General features: G+C 35.6%; 1 protein-coding gene across 1 annotated transcript; it reads right to left on the bottom strand.

Annotated features, from left to right (window-relative positions):
• Positions 1 to 398: 398 nt before the first annotated feature.
• Positions 399 to 2093, bottom strand: LOC121799766 (metallothiol transferase FosB-like). Its single transcript, XM_042199232.1, has 3 exons — positions 1735 to 2093; positions 814 to 1148; positions 399 to 727 (listed from the first exon to the last, which is right to left on the bottom strand). The coding sequence occupies exons 1-3, from the start codon at positions 1959 to 1961 to the stop codon at positions 645 to 647; spliced, it is 645 nt and encodes a 214-aa protein (XP_042055166.1). The 5' UTR covers positions 1962 to 2093; the 3' UTR covers positions 399 to 644.
• Between the last annotated feature and the right edge of the window lie 22349 nt (positions 2094 to 24442).

The raw sequence follows: 24442 nt of genomic DNA, 5'->3' as shown, positions 1-24442 counted from the left end.
TCAAGTACACACACTACCTAGTTTTGAAATTTTATTTACGTTTGTTTTAATCAAGTTTAAATTTTCTAATTCTGTTACATCTACCATCCATCAATAAAATATCTCATTTTGCTATTTTCATTTGTCCACCAATAAAAACTCCATTCACCTTTTTACCATTTTTTTTGTAACGAATCACATATTCCACTAGTTTTATTCTCATTCACATTTCATTACAAAACTGAAGTAGTATATAAAAATAAAATTCACCTTTCGCTAATCTTTTCTCATCCACTTTCTATTATATTTCTTAAAATCCGTGTTATGTGGATTTGTAATCGTGGATGGAGGGAAGGGAGTATGATTTTTTTTTGTCTACTAGATCAAATTATATGCTCGATGTTGATCACACTGATAAATGCGTGGAAACTCTTTACTTTATTTATAGTGAATGAGTCGTACATTATGATCAATGTACGTTCTACAACAGTGTTCCTCGCCATCAAAACACACTCAAATTGGTTGAATCAAAATATAATACAATATTTAATACTACTATATATTTTCCATATATGTATATTAGCATGATAGCGGAGCAACTCTCAAAAAGAATGAAGACATGACTCCCAGGGTGAATTGCACATATATATAATCATATATATTCTTCAAATGGAAATGTTGAGCATGTCCATGGCTAGGTTCTCAATCATCATGGCTTCTACTTCCCCACTGCATTGCTGCTTCCCTCCTGCACATTTCACACCAAATTAATTAATAATTTCTCTATGATATGAAAAACCTAAAAAGTGAAAATAAAATAATATGAGCAATTACCTTGAAACGATGGCGTTTTGGGTATGGTGATTTTGGGAGTGGACATCTTCCTAATAGGGCATGATGTGAGGGGAAGCACAGGCAGATTTTGGCAATTGCAAATTTCAATCATGTGACCATCTGGATCATGGAAGAATAATTGATCCACAATTATTCCACCTTCTCTCACCACTGACTTCACAAATTCAATTTTCATTCCCTCCAATCGTTCAATAATTAGATTCATATCAGTGCATTGGAATGAGATGTGGTTGTCTTTCGGATTTATTTTGTCCTTCTTAATTGTCACATTTTCTGACTTTAGAAGATGGATTCCAATCCCATGGTTGAACAACCTGAAAAAATCAATCACAAAACTCAAATCCTAGTAATGTACATGTTGGAAAGAAATTATTGAGGGGATTGGTTAATTGTTGTCACATGACTAGGCAATGACCAGGCTGGCCCTACCTGTGCAAACTATTCATGGCCTTGATATGATATGTTTAGAGATTATTATTTTTTGAAGTGTAATACAAGACTATAGTGTTTACCTGATATATGCAAGTTGCATATGTAGTGTAATTTATATAACAGAATTGACAAAAAATCAGATCTGCATAGTAGGATGTTTCAACAGATATGAGATCTTTTGTTTGTATCCACAATAATGAAATGAAAATTTTAATAACAAAGTATATGGTCTAAAAAACTGATAAAGCAACTAATGGAGTCCATGTTTTCTAGAAAAGAAAGAAAGGAAGAAAATTGGCTATAATTGAGTACTGTGTAGTATTTCTCTTTTTTCTAGAAAAACTGGTTATATGAGGTGAACATTTTATTCCTTTGCATATTTTGTAAGAATAAAAGCAGAGAAAATTGGAGTATGTGTTTAGAAGAAATGAAGAATATGGTTGATTTTAGAGGGGAAAGGAGGTGTACCATGCGCCTTCGAATTTGAAGGAAGAGGGCCTTTGGATGAGGACAAATCCAAGAACTTTGACATAGAATTCCACAGATTTCTGCACCGATTTGCAGATATAGGAAACATGGTTCAACGCCAACAATGGCAACTCCCCTTTTCTCATCTTGCTATTGCTATCACCTCCTAATGCTCTGCTCATAATTGCTTCCATTTCTGCAATACTAATCTCAGGCTCAGCTCCCATCTCTCAACCTCCAATTAGTTAATGAATCTTTTCTGTTTGTGTGTGTGAGAGAGAGAGTGTGTTTGATAAGCTGTATGAGATGGGGAAGTAAGAGTAAGAGCAAATGTAATAATGATATGATGCAGATTTGCATGTTAGGCTACTCTTTATATAGAGAAAGGAATGATAAATGAATGAAGGCCCCATCCCCATGCATGTCCCACTACTAGTATTGCTTCTCTACACTATTTTTATAATATTCTAATATTGTGTTTCTATCAAAATTCAACCTCCTAAAATAAGGGCTTATATGTATATATTTTATACTAAAATTTCATAGCTGAGATGTGCAAACCATAATATAATCTCAACCAACATAATTTATGTTCATGGATATTGGTTTTGTTCACAGTTTAATTATATTTCTTTCCCACTAAATCTCATCACATAATAATAATAATAATAATAATAATAATAATAATAATAATAATAATAATAATAATAATAATAATAATAATAATAATAATAATAATAATAATATCTCTCCATTTCTATTTTATTTATAGATATTCGAATATGTAGTATTAATACCTAATTTATATTTTATTGTATCTGTACAATAATTGTACCTTATATATATGAACAGTGAACTATCACCCAAATTTCAAATAAAAGGATTAGAAAAACTAGGACCTAGCTCATACACAAAAAAGGACCTTATCTGCACGTTTTTGTCATGTAGAAGAAGAATTCCACCAACAATTCCACCAACAAATCAATTAATCTTATCCACCGACGGTACTTAGCCAGTAACATTTCATATTGTCTATTCTTACCTATCAGTTTATTATTCACAGTACTTTTCTTTTATTTTAAAAAATTTAATCCTCGGACAAAAGATATTTTAGAGCAACTTCTTTGCGATATGAGCTGTTATACTCAACAACATTGTTTCTTGTGAAGTTCAAACACTATAACCATGATTTTTCAGCATTTGATATAATTAAAGACGCAACCTCTGTTTGCCTTAAAATGGAGAAGAATGCGAGTTCCAAATTTTGATACTTTTATTGTCATGAAATTATATACTCCTATTATTCTCTTTAAGATTATTATCATAGCTAGGTGTATATGTTAAGATTTTTTAGACTAATTGTTCCATGTGTATATAAGTGTTGATTAATATTTATGTATTTTTATCGGACGTAATGATAAAAAAGTTAAGTCGGATTAAATACATAATTAAAATTTAAAGACTGAAATATAAATAGAAATAAAATTTGTCCATGTTTTAATACTATGGCATAAATACCGAAATAATGGGCATACATTATCTCACCTCATATGGGGCACTAGTAGATAAGTATACACTTTATTAAAACAGGTAAATCGTTGATACCACATTTATACTAGTTGTTGGAACATTAAATGCGTATGCTGACCAATTAAATTAAGTTAAGAGAAATTATATACTCCACTACATATGATTGTAAATTTGTAATATTGTTCTTTACATTACAAATTATGGTGAATCTATTTCTCTATTAACTTAGATATTTTTCGAAAAAAAAACCTTAGATATTTTTTCGAAGCGGATTCGTTTTCATAAAATGAACTTAATTTGAAGAATACTTGTAACTCATCTTTAAGATATTATTGCAGGATAGCATTTAAAAAATAATGCGGGATGGTATAAAATATCTTTAAAATATTTCTTATTGGGTGGTGGCTTGCCCGAAACTTGTCGGGTAATCAATACAGCGATTGATAAATTATAAACAAATTATTTATTTATCAATAAATATATTTAGCGTTACTCTTTATTTATTTATAAATTTGAGATTTGACGAATTTAACTAATTAATTCATAAATGCACATATTCAGATTAGCTACCTAACCACTCAAGCGATGTCAATCTTAAGCTTGAAAATGATTTATCAAGTTGATATTTAAACGACTTAATGCATTAGATATTTGCATACTGATTTGCAATTTGTTCGATCTATTGCATTACGTTAATGCATATACACAAAAACTTGGCAATTGGCACATAAATTAAGAATGAAATAGTTTCCGATATTTATTTAAATAAAAATCATAATGGACAACAATCATGTTGTCCACATGCTTTGAGTTTAATATTAACATTACTTAATTTATATAGTTGACCTTCTTTGATCATACTATATTATCATTATATCATACTCATATTCACCGCAAAAAACTTATCTTTAAAGGACACAAAAATTGAGACGCAATTATTTGCATTGGAAAATTTTAAAAAAATAACAATAATTTAGGACGCAAAAGAAAAGTGTTCCTAAATAAGGACAAATTAACTTAATTTTTTAGGAGTACTTTTTTAGAGCATCTGTAACGCGGCGGGCTGGGCCGCAAGTCGCGAGTCCCGGCCCGTCCCATGCGTTACACGGAGGAGAGTCACGGCCAAGGCCGGTCCCGGGGCAACGTTCCCGGCCTGGCGAGCGTCCCGCGTTCCGGCCTGGGACGGCGTTGCACGGTGACGGGCCGCAACTGGCGAGTCCCGGCCCGGCGTTACATGCTCCTCGGGTCGGGCCGCAACCGATTTTTATTTTTTATTTTTAAATTAAAAATTTTTTTCTATAAAAATTTAGTTTTAAAATTTATATGTTGTAATTTTGCAGTATTCGGTGAAATTAAATTTTCCGTGTTATAAATTTCCGCCGTTTTTTATTTTACGTTCAAAATAGGTTGGAGTTGTGAATAGTGTCATTTATTAGTTACGGCTCGAGTTGCGGCCTGCAGGGTTACAGCAGTTGGGGCCTGGGCCGCAACTGTAGAGGAATGATGACGTGGAGGGGACTTAGGACCGGAAATAGGGACGGGGTTATTGATGCCCTTAGGATAATTCCATTAATTTGAATCCTCTAATTTTATTTGAAACACCAACAATAAGGACGCTTTTCGATAAGGTTAATGGTAAATTTAGAAACACAAATTAGAGCCATTGCATTAAAAAATGTTCTTAATGATTGTTTTTGTTGTAGTGATTGTTTGTTTTCATAGGACAAATGTATGCATAATGCATGCATGTTATATGATTCTGTGTAGATAAGTAGATTTTATTGTATTTTATACAGTATGTATTGACTTGTTCGGTTGTAATTTACACATATAATGTATGATGAAGTACACAAATAATGGAAAAGTAGCTGTAGTCCCAGTCTTCTTTTTTCGTTCACATTATTTATTTTTATATTCTTATTTTCCACTTGCAATAATACAGACCTGTTGGGGTTGGCCTAATAATTATACTAAAAAGTATTATAAAAAATATAAATAATTAGATTATTGGTCCTAGCTACGACGTGACAACTAAATATCTGACTGGTGAAGGAGTGTAGTTATCATATAGTATTAGTTGAAAAGTGTCAGAATAGATTTTTTGCTTATACTTTCTATTTAAGAAAAATAAATGTAGTAGTAATAAATAATCAATGCTCCATTGCATTTTTTTAAAAAAAAATTGTTTGATTTTATAGTTCAAGAAGATTTTGGAATCAGTATTCTCACAGAGTACCACGGTAGCACTAGGAGCTGATGTCTCACCTTATTATATTAATTAAAATCTAAATGAAAAGTATTAATTTAAATGCTAGATTTGGTGAAACACCAGAATTCTTAATCTAAATTGGAGTTTTTACATATATAAATATTAATGTGTAATAAAGTTATATATTATCGATGTTAATTGTTTATCATTGTCTGCATGATGAGTAGTACTTCTATCTCCTTTATTTATCATAATAAATTCAAAGTTAATTAACTAAATGCAATTGAATTAGATGCCTCTCTGTATTACGTACTCGACCAGTTATCCTTTTCTTCCGTGTCTCACAATGCTAATTAAATTAAGGGACTAAAATATATTGTGGAGGTCACATTTATTCTTACTTCCCTCCATCCCCCATAATTTGTCACCATTTGACCCGGCACGGGTTTTAAGAAATGTAATAGAAAATAGGTTGAAAAAGTTAGTGGCGTGTAGATCCTACTTTTATATATTATTTTATAATAAAATGTGAGTGAGAATAAGTTATTGGAATATGTGATCCACTAAAAAATGGTAAAAGTGAAATGTGACAAATTTGTAGGAACGAACGGAAATTGAAATAAGTGACAAATTTTCAGGGACGGATGGAGTATTTTATAATGCAAGCTATGAATAATCAATCTTTTGAAATAATCAATTATTTACGGTCAATTGATGTGATTAGTGTATTTATTTATTCGTGCTTGCTATTAATTTAGTATCACCAACAAGTTATACATCATTTATAGGCTCATATTATTTGCTTATAAACATGCAAAAGTTGAATCGAATCATCGATCTTGAGTAATTCCACGTGGACTTAATTATAAAAATCCCCTCAAATATGAAAAAACTAACAAAAAAAGAGAATCATTCTTTGTCGTAGATTGTAATTATATATACCGCACGCAATCTAATAAGTAATATATATTTATGGTGATTGGCCATATAAATTAACCAACGACTGAGTAATGATAATGATCAATGAGTACGTACACGTTTACGTTGTCGAAGGTAGTTTCAGTATGAATTAGTCGATTCCAACGATGAAGTGATATGATGTATATTAAATAATACAGTAATATTTTCTAATTTATTTTCATTTGGATATTCTAACAAGTTAATTACGTGTTATTTACTTATAAATTAATTACATTTAAGAAGCAAAAGCTATCCACGTGGATATGATCATTTACAGGACAATTGTGAACGATTGAACACCACCAGACAATCTGCCCGAACCACTAAATTTTAATTTACTTCACCTACTAATACTACAAGGTTTTTCTTTACAATTCAAAGTAATTTGTTGCAAACTCTCTTAGTACCACAAAAGTTATCATATTTTCCTTTCCATTAACCCCAACAAAAATTCAACACTCTCATTTTTTTTAAAATCCTCCTTATTAATCGTTTGTCCCTCCCTCGTTAAGAGTCCTACTACTATTTATAAATATTAAGTAGACTCTCACATTCCACCAACTTATTCCACTCATATTTTATCATAAAACTAGTATATATATATATAAGTGAGTATTCATATTATACTAACTTATTCAACTCACTTTTTTTACATTTATTAAAACTCGTGTGTTTCTTATTGTTAGAAGGATGAGGCTTTCAAACCAATAAGGATGCATGATAGATCAAAAAGAGCAAGCAATACAAGATCAAGAAATATTTGAAAGTTAGTTTAGAACTAACGGCTACTAGCCGTTGAGTTTGAGCTGTTGAGTTTGAGCTGCTGTTGGCAGCAGTTTGTAACAGATTTTAGAGAAGGAATTCTTGTTTCTTCTAGTTGTTCTTGTTTGTATAAGTAGTTGTAGAGCTCGAGTTGTTTAGTGTGAATAACTGATCATTCTTGAATAATAGTTTACATTCAAAATTCTCCACACAAAAAATCTATTTCTTCTTTCTCTACTGTCTTCGGTTAACCAAGCTCATCTTGAGCTGTGAAATCTTGATCATCTTAGTTATAATTGGCGCCGTCTGTGGGAAAGACATAAGATCGATCAAGTGCTGTGATAATGGCGGCCAGACTCGACGTCGAAAAGTTCACAGGCCGAAACGACTACGGCTTGTGGAAGATGAAAATGAGAGCCGTGTTGGTGCAACAAGGCTTGTCCTCGGTTCTAGCTCAGGATGAGTCGGATGGAAAGGGGAAAGCGCCTGCGCCAGATGATAAGGCTCAGGCAAAACTCGAGGAGATGCAGCTAAAGGCACATAGCGCCATTTTCCTATGTCTTGGTGACAAAGTACTGCGTGAAGTGCAAGGTGAGAAGACAGCGACTGGGATCTTGAAGCGATTAGATGATGTCTACCTAGCCAAGTCCTTGGCTAATAGGCTTTATATGAAGAGGAGGTTATATTCATACAGCTTCACAGATGAAAAATCAATTGTTGAGCAGTTGGAAGATTTCGCAAAGTCGGTAGATGATCTTGAAGCCGTGGATGTAAAGATTGCTGATGAAGATAAATCGATCTTGGTATTAAATGCCCTACCAGATTCATATGATCAATTGAGGGACGCCATTTTGTATGGAAGAGATAATGTGATCACATATAGTGAAGTTCATGCAGCGCTAATGGCGAAGGAATTGCAAAAAGGAAACATCAAACCCTCTGAAAGTGCTGCTGAGTCCCTCAACATCAAGAAATTCACCAAGAACAAGTTCAAGAAACAGAAGTTTGAGGAGATTAAGGCTCAGAATTCTGGAAACAAGGAGTCACGATCATGTTTCTGGTGCAAGAAACCTGGTCACCTCAAAAGGGATTGCTTCGGATGGAAGAAGAAGCAGGTTGAAGAAAGGAAAGCACACTCGAACCAGATCAGTGATGATGCAGAGAATGTGGCTGAGGTTATGAATGTTGTGGACAAGATCGAGAGGGGTTCTTGGATAATGGACTACGGCTGTTCTTTTTACATTTGTCCACATAAAGATTGGTTCCAAGACTTAAAGGAAGCCAATGGATCAGTACTTTTGGGAAATGACAGAGCCTGCACAATCAAAGGAGTTGGAAGTGTTAGACTCAAGCTTAATGATGGATCAGTGAGGATCCTATCAGAAGTTAGGTATATTCCAGAAGTGAAGAGGAATCTTATTTCTTTAGGGACACTTGAAAGGAGTGGATATTCTTTTGTCTCAGAGAATGGAGTGATGAGAGTATGCAAAGGTCAAGATGTAAAAATGGAGGCTCAAAGGGGTGGCAGTCTGTATTATCTGCAAGCTAGTGTGATTGTTGGTGAGTCTCATGTCATTACTGGATCTGATTTGAGATCTTGGCACCTAAAGCTTGGTCATCCGGCTGAAGGGACAATAAAGGCCATGATCCAGAGGAAGCTCATAACAGTCACAGGCATGGAGAAATCTGATCAGTGCCAGGATTGCATTCTGGGAAAGGCAAAGAAAAAGTCATTCCCAACTGGTAACCATTCTTCTACAGTTCCCCTTGACTATATTCACTCTGATCTTTGGGGACCTTCACCAGTCACAAGTCTTGGTGGAGGAAAGTATTACATGTCGATTATAGACGATTTCTCAAGGAAGGTTTGGGTTTTTATATTGAAAGAAAAGTCTCAAGCCTTCATCACATTCAAGAATTGGTGCAAGCTCGCGGAGAATGAAAAGGGGTCATTACCTAAGGTGTTGAGGACAGACAATGGACTAGAATATGTGTCCAAAGAGTTTGATTCTTTTTGTGCAGAGAATGGAGTTAGAAGACACAAGACAGTCCCTGCAAACCCTCAATAAAATGGGGTTGCAGAGAGGATGAACCGTACCTTACTTGAGAGGGTTAGATGTCTCTTATCTTCATCTGGAATCCACAAAAGATTCTGGGCAGAAGCTGTCACCACTGCAGCTTCTTTGATCAACAAGTGTCCATCCTCTGCTATTGGAGGTGCTATTCCTGATGAAAAATGGTATGGTTCAGTACCTAATTACTTGATTTTGAAGCCTTTTGGATGCAAGGCTTTTGCACATGTTAAGCAAGGGAAGCTTGAAGCAAGAGCCTTGCAGTGTGTGATGCTTGGTTATGAGAAGGGTGTGAAGGGGTATAGGTTGTGGTGTACTGAGGCTGGGAAGCAGAGAATTGTAATCAGCCGTGATGTCAAGTTCTTGGAGAATGATATGCCTTATCTCACCAAAGCCATTGCTGATACACAGAAAGAAACTGCTACCAGCATAGAGCCTTTTGTCATACAGACAGATGGTGTTTTATCTCAAGATACTAGTGTTGGGATTGATGAAGCAGGTGGAGTGTCTCATGATGGGGATGTAGAAGACCTCAGTGATGGAGGATCTCATCAAGATTTCACTGAAGATCACCAAATATCCAGAGATAGGCCAAGAAGAACAACAAAGCCACCAGCTAGATTAAATGATTATGAGATGCTATACTATGCTTTACACGTTGTTGAGGAGTTGGAAGCTTCAGAGCCTAATTCTTATATAGAGGCTATTAATGGGTCTGAGAAGGATCAGTGGATCCGGGCTATGAAAGAAGAGGTTGAATCCTTGATGAGCAACATGACTTGGATTTTGGTGGAGAGGGCAGAATTCAGAAAGATAATTGGTCGCAAGCGGGTTTTCAAGAAAAAATTAGAGTCTGCAGATCCCTCCAAGGTCAGATTCAAGGCGAGACTGGTTGCTAAAGGCTTTAACCAAGTTGAGAGGGTTGATTTCAATGAGATTTATTCCCCAGTAGTTAAGCACAACTCAATAAGAGTGCTATTGGCAGTGGCTGCAGCAAAAGGATGGGAATTGGAGCAGATGGATGTCAAGACAGCTTTCTTGAATGGAGAGCTCGAGGAAACCATATACATGTCCCAACCACAAGGGTTTGAAGTCCCTGGAGCATAACATAAAGTTTGTATGCTCAAGAGAAGCATTTATGGGCTCAAACAGTCAAGTAGGCAATGGTATTTGAAGTTTGGAGAAAGTTTGTCTAAGCTTGGTTTCTCAAGGTCTCAATATGATAGCTGTGTGTTTGTGAAGAAACAAGGTACCAAGAGTCCTATCTATTTGTTGCTTTACGTTGATGATATGTTGTTGGCTGGAGAAAACTTGACTCAGATCAGAAAGATCAAAGTTCAGCTCAGTGTGGATTTTGAGATGAAAGATCTGGGCAATGCAAGGAGGATCTTGGGGATGGATATTGTCAGAGATAGAGCCAATAAGAGGTTTTGGCTATTTCAGACAGATTATATCCATAAAGCTTTGAAGAAGTTCAGGCTAGAAAATATGAAAACCACTGCAACACCTATGCCTGTCAATATTAAACTCAGTGCAGATCAGAAAGCAAGCTCAGAGAAAGAAATGAAGGAGATGCAGGTAATTCCTTATTCCAGCATTGTGGGGAGCTTGATGTATCTAATGATTTGTACCAGACCAGATATAGCTCATGCTATAAGCTTGACAAGCAGATACATGCAAGACTTTGGCAGACAGCATTGGGCAGCTTTAAAGTGGTCACTCAGGTACCTTGGTGGAGCAGACAAGTTGGCCTTGCTATATTCTGGAGAAAATGGTTTCAACAAAGAGCCATTGATTGGGTATTGTGACTCTGATTATGCGGCCAATGTGGATACAAGGAAGTCCCAAACCGGGTATGTGTTCACTTTATTTGGGACTGCTATATGCTGGAAGTCTAGTTTGCAAAGTGTGGTGGCCTTGAGCACCACGGAGGCCGAATACATGTCACTTACATATGCAGTGAAGGAGAGTAAGTGGTTGTTGGGGCTCATATCAGAATTTGGCATAAGGCAAGAAGGAGTATCTGTGTACTGTGATAACAATGGAGCTTTATGCTTGGCCAAACATCCTCAGTTCCATGAACGTAGCAAACACATTGATGTGAGGCTACATTTTATAAGAGACGAGGTGGAGAGTGGAAGGGTGAGAGTTCTCAAGATTGGTACATCAGATAACCCGACAGATATGCTTACCAAGCCCTTAAACCGAGACAAGTTTGAGTATTGTTGCAAGTTGATTGGTCTGTGTCCGATGAAGTGTTGATCATTGTTTTGAAGCCTAGGTGGAAATTGTTAGAAGGATTAGGCTTTCAAACCAATAAGGATGCATGATAGATCAAAAAGAGCAAGCAATACAAGATCAAGAAATATTTGAAAGTTAGTTTAGAACTAACGGCTACTAGCCGTTGAGTTTGAGCTGTTGTTGGCAGCGGTTTGTAACAAATTTTAGAGAAGGAATTCTTGTTTCTTCTAGTTGTTCTTGTTTGTATAAGTAGTTGTAGAGCTCGAGTTGTTTAGTGTGAATAACTGATCTTTCTTGAATAATAGTTTACATTCAAAATTCTCCACACAAAAAATCTCTCTCTTCTTTCTCTACTGTCTTCGGTTAACCAAGCTCATCTTGAGCTGTGAATCTTGATCATCTTAGTTATACTTATAATTAGGGGACGGAGAGAGTTGTTAGAAACTAGAAGTAATAAGTTTGTTACTAGTATCGTTTTCTTTATTGTTGCATCCAGATGTACGATGCATTGTAATAAAAAAATAATGTCATTTTATTTGGAACAAGTTGTTAATTTTGTTTGTCACATTCTCTTTGATTTTACTAAGTCAACTCTCATTTTGCCTCAATTCGATTTTTATCAGAGATTAGAAAAATCAAATTTTCATATATTATCATTTAAATTAAATTTAGAGTAAATTAACCCTATTACTGTGCCGTTTAACTTTATGATTAAGCTACTATTAAACTTTTATAAACAACAACCATGCATATAATTAATAAAGCTATGTTGTCATATAATACGGCCAACGTGTTTTAGTCAATCATTGAGCAAAGCACATTATATCGCATGTTTAAAAAATGTCATTTCTTACCAAACCATCAAATGATTTCATGTCATGAAAGATACTCCCTTCGTCCCAAGAAAGTTGAGTCACTTCTTTTTTTAACATGTTTTATAAAAATCATAAAAAATAGTCAGAGTTGGTGAATAGTAAAGTAAAATCAGAAATAATGTAGATAAGACTCTTATCTACATTATTCTCATTTTCACTTTACTATTTATCTAGTTTAACTATTTATTACTATTTTTTCAAAATAAGTGTAAAAAAGAAGTCACTTAACTTTCTTGGGACGGAGGGAGTTCTATTATAAAAAAATCTTAAGGATTGATAACATAGTTCTCTAATAAAAATTGCCAAACCAATCTCAAACTATATAAAAATCGATACTAATAAGAAATGTATAGTGGTATATATTATCCCAACTGCCCTATATTCTAAACAGTGTTTGAATATAAATTCTTTAATATTAGAAAGACATCAAAAGTTATTTTCAAATAATAATAGTAATATGAATAATGTGGACGCGATAATATCATTCATCAGCGTATCGCTGTTTTCCGGCCACACTAATTAATGGGGTGCAATCATTGAAGCAGGTCGCTTTCAATAAAGCAGGTCGCTTTAGCCAAAATATCAGATTAATATTACCTATCAAAATATGTAAAACATTTGTATTTTTCCCATTATACCTTTATCAAGTATGTGTGCGAAATATTCTCTTCGTCCTATCTTCACTGATTCAAGTAAATTTAAACAATCTAAATTCAATACGATATTAATTGGTATTGAAATCATTAAATTGGGAATTATCGAATAAGCCTAATACACATGTAAGCCGAAATCATAATAATTGTTTTTGATTTTGTTAAGTACAAATTTATCCCACATCGGGAGTTTGAAAGAAGTTAGAAGGTGTATATAATTCATATCCAACCCGAATTAGTTTGAAGTCTTTTGAAAATGATCCAAAAATAAATCCGTGTGGACTTGACTTAAAGCGTACAATATCAAATTACTGTTGCAGTTGACGATCCGAACATATTTCTTTATTTTTAAAGCAATAAAATAGTATAGAGTCTATATAAGCTCTTAGCAATGGTTACAAGGTCACGGAATTCTAACCTAAAATTAATTAATGATAACAGAGTATTACATGGACTTATAGTATATAAGTACTATGTAATTTCAAATTACTCTTTACATTAATGTGTCACTCTCAATATTCAAGATGAATATTGGAAGAGTTCGGAACTTTTTTCAAAAGATTGGGCTAGCCTTCAATTGAACTTGACCAAATTTCAAGCTCATGTTACACTCCATATTATCGGATCTGTCATTTTTTTCATCACATATATATTGATGAGTTAGTTAAAATTTTAACCCACAGTCGACGACCTACTTTAATATCATGTTAGAAGTTAATAAAGTTTCGTCTTAATTAAGTTTAATTGGTGATAGAAGAAGTGACTCATAAATTTATATAATAACTTCAATTCTCAAGCGTTACATTTTCATTGGTCCATTTGTCAATAGAATAATCTTAAACAGCAAAGAATTAAAAAAATGTTCAAATACTTCAACTGTTCAATTGCTAAGTTCAAAAATTCATAACCTACTATGGTGGTTGACGGTTGTAACAAGATTGGTAGATTTATTGCAGGGTAGGCCAAATTATATGATACATGTAATACTATACTACTACTATTCCGTAGTGGCTGTATTGAGTTAGGTAGGAATATTGCGAACTTGAAAATTGAATGATATAATAAGAATTAATGAAAGGAACATTAGAATTATTCTCACTATCAGCATCCATATATAATGAATGATATTTAACTATTAGTATTCTCACGGTTTTAATTACTGACATTTCACCTAAAATTTATGAATTTTTAAAAGCAAATAAAATTTAAAATGACTTGAATCTCTAGAAAATAAAGATAATGAAAGAGCAATCCTGCTCCAATTTTTAAAATTACAAATAAAATATTTACTAAACAGAGGTGGGCCATCCGTTTCAAAATGAAGAGTACAATTAAAGTGATCATTAAAATTTAGTTCAGCAATCTATATCAACGCCACTAGAATCATAATCACACCCATCCGATTTACATCTTTGATGCATAAAAGAATACTTATGTATAATTGAATTTAATTAGGTGTTGTTCAGTTGGCATAATTCATTATTATATGATTATTTACATCTAGAATTAAATTGTAAAATTATTTAAGTTTGAGGGATTGTCTATGACTTATTATCATATATGTCTATATTTAATCATGAGATAAAATCTTGCTAATCGAATATCCCTTACATATTCTTCAGCACTATGTACTACTCACTTCATCCCGGCTAAGATGACACATTTCTTAGCCGGCACGAAATTTTAGGAGTTGTTAGTTAATGTGGTTAATTGGAAAGAGAAAAAGTGTGTAAGATTAAATGAAGAGAGAAAGATAATTGAATATTTAATTGGAGAGATAAAAAAATGATTGAGTGTATTAATTGGAGAAAGAAAGTTATCAAAATAGAAATATGTTATCTTAGGTGGGAGTTTGAAGTCTGATTGTCTCCCAACCATGTTCTCATTTGCAAACTGCTCAAATCTTTAAATTATGTACAAACCTAATTAAAAATGTAAAAGGTCCAACGATCTTAAGAACACCCGTTGTTTTATTTTATCTATCTCTTCTATTCCCCACTCTTTTATTAAGTTTTTTTTTAAATCTCCATCTAGCTATGGCTTTTGGTAGCTAACTAACTTTCTACAAATATATTACTCGCATAGTTGCATGTATGCTTTCAAGAATCCTGTTTGACGTAACACAAATAATTGTTCACGAGTATTTATTATGAGATGAGTCAAGATATTATAATGCAAATATATTTTCAACCACAACTTTATATGTGGTCACCAGTTTATGTTTATATAAATGACACCTAATATATAAGGATAGTCGACGCCCAACATATGTAGTCTACATTCTATGCTTGGATATATGACACCTGATAATTATTTTGAGATTATTATTGGAACTTTACATTCGGATTAGACTTGCAGTAAGACCATTACTCTTTGGTAGATAAGGATTGAGATAATATCCTGATCAGTATATTGTTTATTTGCTTTAGACTTTTTGTTCATGTTCACGACAATTGCTTTGTTGTTTCTTAAATTTTACGTATTATTTTGGTTAAAGTAGTTCACTATTTTTTGACCTAAATATTTTGTAGTACTCCTACTGCATAAAAAAATACTACTACCAGTAGCTTAAGGTGACTGGTGTGTAGCATTCGTCAATTAATTGACCGTAAACTTTAGTGAAGTAGCTCAAGCTCAAGCTAGTTGAGGAAGCCATGCTAAAAACAATTACTCCCCCATCCCTAATAATTGCTCACTTTGATTTTGGCCCAAGTTGTAAGAAATATAAAAAAATAGGTTGAATAAGTTAGTGGAATATTAGTCTCACTTTTATATAGGAATTAACTAATAAAATGTGAATAAAATGAGTTAGTAGAATATAAGACCTACTTATCATTTATGGCAAAAAAGAAAAATAAACAATTAATGGAGAATGGATAAAAATGAAAAAACTTGGATAATTAATATCGGGGCCGAGGGAGTACTAACTACTACTCCTATTTCATTTATGAATCTCACCAAATTCCCTTTTTAATAAAAATAAATAATCTAAGTTTGGTGAGTTGTCAATTTATGAACTGTGTTCGTACCTCTTGAAATTAGTTGGACAAGGTTTTTCAGTGATGCTATCAAACTGATCACGTTTATGCTTCGATGGAATATAAATTTAAGTTTGATTAAAAAGTATACACCATCCGTCCCCAAAAAAATAGTACTACTACTATTTTAAGGACATCCTTCAAAATTAGACAAAGTTTAAATATGAAAAGTTTTAACAAATACTTCCTCTGTCCCAGTCTCCCAGATAGTTTGTCTCACTTCCTTTTTGCACTCATTTTGCAAAAATAATAATAAATAGTTAAAGTGTAAAGAAAGTAATGTAAAAGAGAGAATAATGTAGAAAATAGTCTTACCTACATTATTCTTTCTCTTGTTTTATTTTCTCTTGTTAAAGTGGAGTATTATTTTTGCAAAACGAGTGCGGAAAAGAAAGTGAGACAAACTATCTGGGATGGAAGGAGTAATAATCATACATATCATTTATAATATGAATCCCACTACCACTACCACTTCTTTCACTATCTTTTCTCTGTCTTATTTTATCAATTGCACGTTAAAATTCGTTTCATTTACAAGTTTGTCTATTTTTTAAGACCGAATTTAAAGAGTATAAAAATTTGAATACAAATTCTACAGTATTTTTCTCTCCAATAGTTATTTATTTTAGTTTTATCTTACTTTAAATTGCACACCAATTTTTGTGTAGAGGTTGGTTGAAAATGTGTCGGGCCTACAAAAACTTCAAACTTCAAAGTTTGGCATAGTAGGGTTGAAAAAGGATATGAACATTAGAGCATCCGCAGCGATGCTCGCTGGGACGGACTGCGTCCGTGCCGCTGGCACGGCGCTGCTCGATGCTTCGAGCTCGTTCGTGCCGCTTAGCAGGCGACGTGGCGCGTTTCTATTCGCCAACAGATTATCCGTTTGAATTATTTTTTTTAAATCAAAAATAATATCGAAAATAATATCAAAAATTAAAAAATATATATTTTCAGATTCCCAAAAATATAACCGTTTTATTATCTTTTTTGGAATTTTTTATTATTTTTTTATAATTTTTTAAAACCTCAAAATCATCTATAAATACACACATTCATCATCCATTTTTCACATCAAAGAGTCTGCTCGGAAAGGCTTCGAAAGAGCTTTTGGGGTCCTTCAAGTCCGAATCAACATTGTGAAGGCCCCGTCTCGGCTGTGGTACGTTAAGAATATCGTCGACATCATGTACACGTGTATTATCTTGCACAACATGATTATAGCTGACGAAGGACCGAGGGCGGCTAACTTTTACGGCGAGAATGAAGCCGGAAGCTCAACCACGAGGTCTCCCCCACGCCGAGGTGTGCATACGACGGTGGGCGAGAGGATCGAAACAAGACACACAATGCGCGATACCAGAACCCACACTGAGCTACAAGAAGACCTAATCAAACACATTTAGGCGAAATTCGGCCACGAGTAGTGGATTTTTTAATTTTATGAATTTAATTATGTAATTTTTAATTTTTAGGATTTTAATTATGTAATTTTTTATTTTTTAGTGATTTGTAATGGTATAAGAGATTTTTAATGCAGTTTAATATTGTGGAAATGTTTTTAGTAATTGAAGTATTTAAATTAAATAATGGAATGGTGAGACCCTTGAGCATGTCCTTGCGGAAGAGCATGAATGTGAGTGTTGTGCTCTTGGGGAAGAGCAGGGAGTAACAAAGTAATAAAAGTAGATCCGGACCCACATCCGTGCTCTTTGGCAAGAGCACGGACGTGGATGCTATGTTATATATCTTGTATTTCGTTACTAAATCAAATACTACCCCTACAAAATAGATATAATGGGTGGTGCGACAGAAATTCAATAAAACTGATTTATTTAATATGAGTGGAGACATAATCACATCGTAGAAGTAATGATTAATAAATGTTTTGCCAGTAAAGATAGTCAAGAATCACGTGGAGTATGATAGAACAAATAAATAAATAAATATTTTAAGTGTAATATGTTGTGGGATATTATCGATAATTGGAAATAACTTAATATTTGTGGATGCATTAAAAGGACAAAAATGAACTGTTTTAGAAAAAAGTGAGTAATAAAAAGTTGTAGAATGTTAATGTATGGTGCGTCTGATAAAAGTAATTAAGTTATGCCCAAATATCATACTATGAGGTATAAAATCGTTGTAGAATGTAATGTATGGTGCTTCGAATAAAATTAATTATGTTGTATAATCCAAATATCATATTTGAAACAAAGTGAATAATAAAAAGTTGGTGTATTGTTTTGTGGGTCTAATGTATATTCTTGTGTGACGAAGAGAGCATGATTAAGTGATTGACAAATATGATTATATTTACAATGAAGGGCTTCAAAAATGTAAAATTATTGTATAGAGATATATCGCAAAAAAATAAAGTTTGGTGTTATTGAAAAGGAGGAGAATGGTTGATAACATCCATTGACGAACAATGAGGCCCAAGCCTAACATGCTAATAAGTCCAGTTACTAAAGAAAGCTAAAATTGGGCCTAATGACTCACAAAACAATAGTAAGATTTGATCAAGAGTGGTAAGGTTCACAAAATCCAATAAAGGAAGTTATGAGCAAAAAATAAATAAAAATGAAATCATCATGCTTTCTGTCTCTTTAGTACTCCATATTCCTAGAATTTATATCGATGGTGGCATGTTTGATCAATGGTTAAAATGCAATTTCGGTTAGTGACATGTTTGCTGGATGCATTATAATGCCATAAACCAAAAAAAAAAACAATTATAAGAAATAGTACTAGTAAAAGAATGCTACTCCACTTGATTTTAGTTTCTAGACTAATAGTAGTCAAAATTTGATAGCTCAGATAAGTTCCATTCCTCTACAATTGTGAATTGGTAAGGATCAAAATGTTTCACCTTAACTTAGATAAGCTCCATTCGTAGATAAGTTCCATTTGTCTACATTGAAAGAGGACCAACCAAACTCACATGTAAAAAAGATGTTGTATTCATTGGAGAGAGCAGTAATCCAAATGTAAAAAACCACAACCACCATCTGACATAATAATATGAGATCTAATGAGCCTTGGTCATCTTCATTTAGCTTCCTTCTTGCCAAGTGCCTCAGCCTCCTCCAACTTCTTTCTCTGCTCGGCCTTCTTGCCTTATTGCATTCTTTGATCGAGCCTGGCACACAATTCATCGTCGGGCCCCTTTTCTATGCAACACACACTTGTCTATCAAATACTCAAATATGAGGCACAACGACAAGACAATAGAGAAAAAAGAATCAGAAAGACGATCTCACACACCACAGCAAATATTACAAGAAACAAATATGGATTTGGAAATACACAAAAGTGAGGCGAGCGAGATTGAACCGAAAGGTTAGTTTATTTTCCATATCCCCCAAACCTCAAAGCATGTCAACTCATGAATCAACAGAAATGCTTGCAACACTTATCACTTAATAAGCACACTGTCCTAATGATTTTTACCTAAATTAAACACTATTCGATAAGATTCAGTGTCCCAATAACTATACAATTGAGCTCTAAAATCGAAACTGTTAGCTCACATAATCCATCTCACACGTGTGCCACTTCGAATGATGATTCGATGGATCGCCTACGTGGAAAGTTCGCAGTATCTGTTCCAGATCATCACATCAAAATGGATAGAATTGACGATGCCAACTCATCTCTGAAAACCAACAATATTTTGTTGCAATGTTGTTAATAAGGGTCATCCACAACGATGTTCCTATACCATTCCTAAACCGTTCCTTAAACTACTATATGCGGGCCCCACTGTACTTTTTACTCCATTCCTTAACTAAGGAACGGAACCTGCAACCCTCCGTTTCTTATCCGTTCCTTAACTGTTCCTTAAATTACTATTCATTCAATTTCATTTCTTATTTTTATTTCCAACCCAATTCAATTAAAACAAACACACTTTATTAAATAAAATAAACTTACAACATAAAATTCGTAAAAAAAACATAATTTAATAATTTCATAAAAAATAAAAGTACACAATTTTAATAATTTCATCCACCAAAGTTTACCCAAATGTGCTCAATTAGATCCTGTTGGAGTTGGGTGTGGGCGCTAGAGTCGCTGTCCTTGCACGAATAGATAACCGTTCTTGTATAGACGGATGCGCTCCACTTCGAGGCGGACTACTTGCGGTTGAGCTTCCGGGGGATTCAGGGTCGAACCAATTTCCCGCCTCGGGTCCTTCGTCTCCGGAGAAATTCATCGGTAAAGGCTGCCCGGACGCCTTTGCAGAATTTGAGCAAGCACATTCGCCCAGTGCTATTTCCGATGTGGAGGTATTAGTCGAACATGTCGGCCGTTTGTCCAGTCGCAAGCTGGCGGATTGCTGCAGTACATTTCTGCAGCGTCGTGTGGCTGGGACGGCCGACCGCGTCGAACCCTTCCTGGAAGAACTCTTCCCGGGCTGCCAAAGTATTCGAGATGTGGAGAAATAACGGTTTCCCCATGCGGAAACCGCGACGGAAGTACGTATCTCCCCAAACCGGGTTATCGCAGAAGTAGTCGCGTACTAACCTTGCGGCGGCTTCCTCCCGGTTACGATGGATGTACGTACGGGAGCGTCGTTGGGGCGGCGCGACTTCTTCCGCCTCCCGTCGTCGATCTTCTTCAAGTGATTGTTCCAATATTTGACGCATTTGTTCAAAAGGATCCATTAGTTTGATTAAATTTGGGAGAAGAAAAACAGAGTTGATTTGAGATGAAAATTGGGGTGGAAATAGAGAGGATTTGAGAGGAATAGATGTGTGTTTGTGAGTGAAATGAGAATGAAATAGGAGTATTTATAGAGTAAATAAATTTAAAAAATAAATAAAAAATAAATAAAAAAACGGATAAAAAACGGTAACAATACCGTTGCAAATTTTTTTTTATTAAATTTGAATTTTTTTTAAAAAATGAATTATTGCGTCACCGTGACGAAACCCATTCGCGGGGCAGCGAGTGGGCGTCACGCGTCGAATGAGAGCCTGCCACGTCGCCTCGGTGCGTGGCAGAACGTGTCGTGTCGTGTGCCGCGACAACGACACCCGGAACGGCATCGGCACGGAATGGCGACCAAACGACGGCTGCAACGCGTGCCGCATCGGAACCGTTCCTCCTGAACGGCATAGGCACCGCAACGGCACAGCGTTGCGGGTGCTCTAATACTCTGTATATATATCCCTTAGTTAGTTAGTGTCTTTGTCTTTTAGTGATGGATAATATCTAGATCCTTCCTATGCTATGTATATATAGCTGATTATGTAGTCCTTGTAGGCCATCTTTTCAAGTAATACAACAGTAAACTTTTTCCCATATTTCTTTCATGTTTCCTATCATGGTATCACGAGCACAGCTGTGATCTTCTTTCTCTATAGTATTTGCTACTTATCCAATGGCCTCTTCTCCTTTTTCTGATTCCCCCACCTTCGCTTCTTCCCCTCCTCTCGCCTTCACCCATTCTCACCCCATCCCCATCAAACTTTCCGATAATAACTTCCTTATCTGTCGCCAACAAATTTTGGCCACCGTCTCCGGCTACGGCCTTGAAGGATTTCTCACAGGCGCCAATGTCGCTCCTTCTCCTGTCGATGCATCTTCCTCTCTCCCCAATCCGGCCTTCTCGGCATGGCATCGGCAGGACCAGTTGCTCTCTGCCTAGATTCAAAGCTCACTATCCGAGAGCGCTATGATTCTTGTTGTCGGACTCACGTCCAGCAAGGACATTTGGCAGGCTATTGAGGCCAGTTATGCCAGCCAATCCAAGGCCAAAGTGATGCAGTACAAGTTCCTTCTCCAGACCTTCCGGAAGAACAATCTTTCCATGAGTGATTATCTCAACAGAGTGAAATCATATTGTGTTTTTCTTTGCGCTGCAGGCAACCGTGTTTCTCAGGATGATCATATCCTTCACATTCTTGGTGGCCTCGGTCCTGAATATGATCCCGTCATGGTCACTGTCACATCCAAATCCGGTGACTGGTCTGTTCCGGATGTTACTGCTATTCTCTTAAGCTTTGAATCTCGCTTGGAGGCTGCTCGTTCTCCTTCTCTAAATGTCGACGGCTCTCAGCCCTCTGCTTACATTGCCTACTCTCCATCTCCTCGCAGAGATGGTAGCTCTGGTTCATTTGCTTCGTCTCGTAACGATGGTAGCTCTGGTTCATTTGCTACACCTTCGGCTAATCTCATTCAGTCAAGGCCTCCTCAAGGCTTTCAGCCTCCTCGTCAGGTTGCCCCTGTTCCTCCCTCTGAGTTAAGCTATTACAACTCCTCTGTCTCCTCTTGGTACCCAGATTCCGGAGCTACCAACCATGTCTCCAATGATCTGTCCAATTTGAACATAGCTACTGAGTATCAAGGAGGTACATCTCTCCATCTTGGTAATGGATTTGGAATTGATATTGTCCACATTGTAAGCTCGCAGTTTCTCTCCTCATCTCTTCCTAATTCTAAATCTCTTCTCCTGAGTAATCTCCTCCATGTTGTCTCCCAGTTTGCCTCTGACAATAATGTTTACTTTGAATTCCACTCTAACTTTTGCCTTGTCAAAGATCAGGTCTCCCATCAAGTTCTTCTCAGAGGCACTCTTAAGGAAGGCCTTTATCACTTCTATCTGCACAAGCAAAGATCCACCCGTACTCCTCCTCTACCAAATAAGTGCATCATCAGTGTTCCTGTTGACTGCTCTCCATCTAATTCCCCTAGATCTCCTGCTGTCCATTCAGCTTCTGTTATTTCTTCTTTAGACATTTGGCACAAACGTCTTGGCCATAGTGCCTTTGATATGGTAGGAAAGGCCCTCAAAAGTTGTAATATTCCTTATCATTCAATAAAGACTAGCATATTGTGTCATCCTTGTTGCATTGCCAAGAGTCATCGGCTTCCTTATCCCTTATCTTCCACTACATACACAGCTCCACTTCAGCTAATACATACTGATCTTTGGGGACCATCCCCAGTTATATCCACAAATGGTTTCTCATACTATATCACCTTCATTGATCAATTCACCAGATTCTCATGGATTTATCTTCTGAAAACTAAATGTGAAGTAGAGGGTGTCTTCAAGCACTTTAAAACCATGGTTGAAAATCAACTTGATCACAAAATCAAAATTGTCCAAAGTGATTGGGGTGGGGAGTTTAGAAACCTTACTAAGTACTTTCAAGAGGTTGGTATCCAACATCGGCTATCATGTCCTTATGCTCCCCAACAAAATGGGCTTGTTGAAAGAAAACACAGACATGTTGTGGAAATGGGCCTTGCCCTCCTTGCCCAATCTGGTCTTCCTACTTCATATTGGGATGATGCATTCACTTCAGCCATTTTCATAATAAACAGAATTCCCACCAAAACTCTACAAAGCTCATCTCCTTATGAACTTCTTTTCAAAGCTAAGCCAAATTATCATATCATGAAAATGTTTGGTTGTCTTTGTTATCCCTTCATAAGACCATATAATCACAACAAGCTCGAATTCAGATCTTCCCCAGCCACATTCTTGGGTTACAGCAGCTCACACAAAGGCTACAAAGTTCTTCTTGCAAATGGGAAAGTTCTAGTCTCAAGAGATGTCATATTTGATGAATCTACTTTTCCTCATCTTCTGGCAGCACCTCCTACCTCTCTACTTCCTAATTCAAATGGATATCCACCCCATTTTCCCATTCTCTCTCACTCAGTTACTACTCCTGATACTTCACCTCACATCAGTCCCTTAACTTCTTCCCCCCAACCCTTGCACAATGACTATACTCCTGTCTCAGATCCTATCAATGTTCCTGTCCCCTCTCCTATTACTGAGTCATTACCCATAGCTTCTCATGTCTCTAATTCTTCCCACGCCTCTCCCATTTGTGATTCTTCTCAATCTCCCACTTCCACATCTGCTACATCTCAATCTTCCGCTTCTGCAGCAATTTCCCCTCCTCAAAACATCAACTCTCACTCAATGGTCACAAGAGCTAAGGATGGTATTTTTAAGCCAAAAATTTTCCTTGTTCTCCTCCCTGGTTCCCTTCTTCCCAGATCAGCTGCTGCTGCACTTCTAATTCCAGTTTGGAAACGAGCCATGGTTGAGGAATTTCTGGCCTTGTTAAAAAATCAAACATGGATTCTAACTGTTCTTCCTCCTGGAAAGAATCTTGTTGGTTGTTCTTGGATTTTCAGGCTCAAGAAACATGCTGATGGTAGCATTGCTCGCCACAAAGCTCGCTTAGTAGCTCAAGGATTCTCACAGGAACCCGGTTTCGACTTTACTGAAACATTCAGTCCAATTGTGAAGCCCACAACAATCAGGATTATCCTTGCACTTGTTGTGTCTGCTTCTTGGAGTATTAAGCATTTGGATGTCAATAATGCTTTTCTTCAC

This window comes from Salvia splendens, chromosome 1 (genome assembly GCF_004379255.2).
Source record: "Salvia splendens isolate huo1 chromosome 1, SspV2, whole genome shotgun sequence".
NCBI lineage: Eukaryota > Viridiplantae > Streptophyta > Magnoliopsida > Lamiales > Lamiaceae > Salvia > Salvia splendens.
The sequence above is the reverse complement of the archived record's forward strand: the minus strand, read 5'-3'. Positions and strand labels throughout refer to the sequence as shown.

Excerpts from the sequence above, each read along its gene's own strand:
- LOC121799766 (XM_042199232.1), bottom strand. The coding sequence starts at position 1,961 with ATGGGAGCTGAGCCTGAGATTAGTATTGCAGAAATGGAAGCAATTATG. Across the intron at positions 1,149-1,734 it reads TTCAAATTCGAAGGCGCATG|GTTGTTCAACCATGGGATTG; the intron begins GTACACCTCCTT and ends TGATTTTTTCAG. Across the intron at positions 728-813 it reads CAAAACGCCATCGTTTCAAG|GAGGGAAGCAGCAATGCAGT; the intron begins GTAATTGCTCAT and ends TGAAATGTGCAG.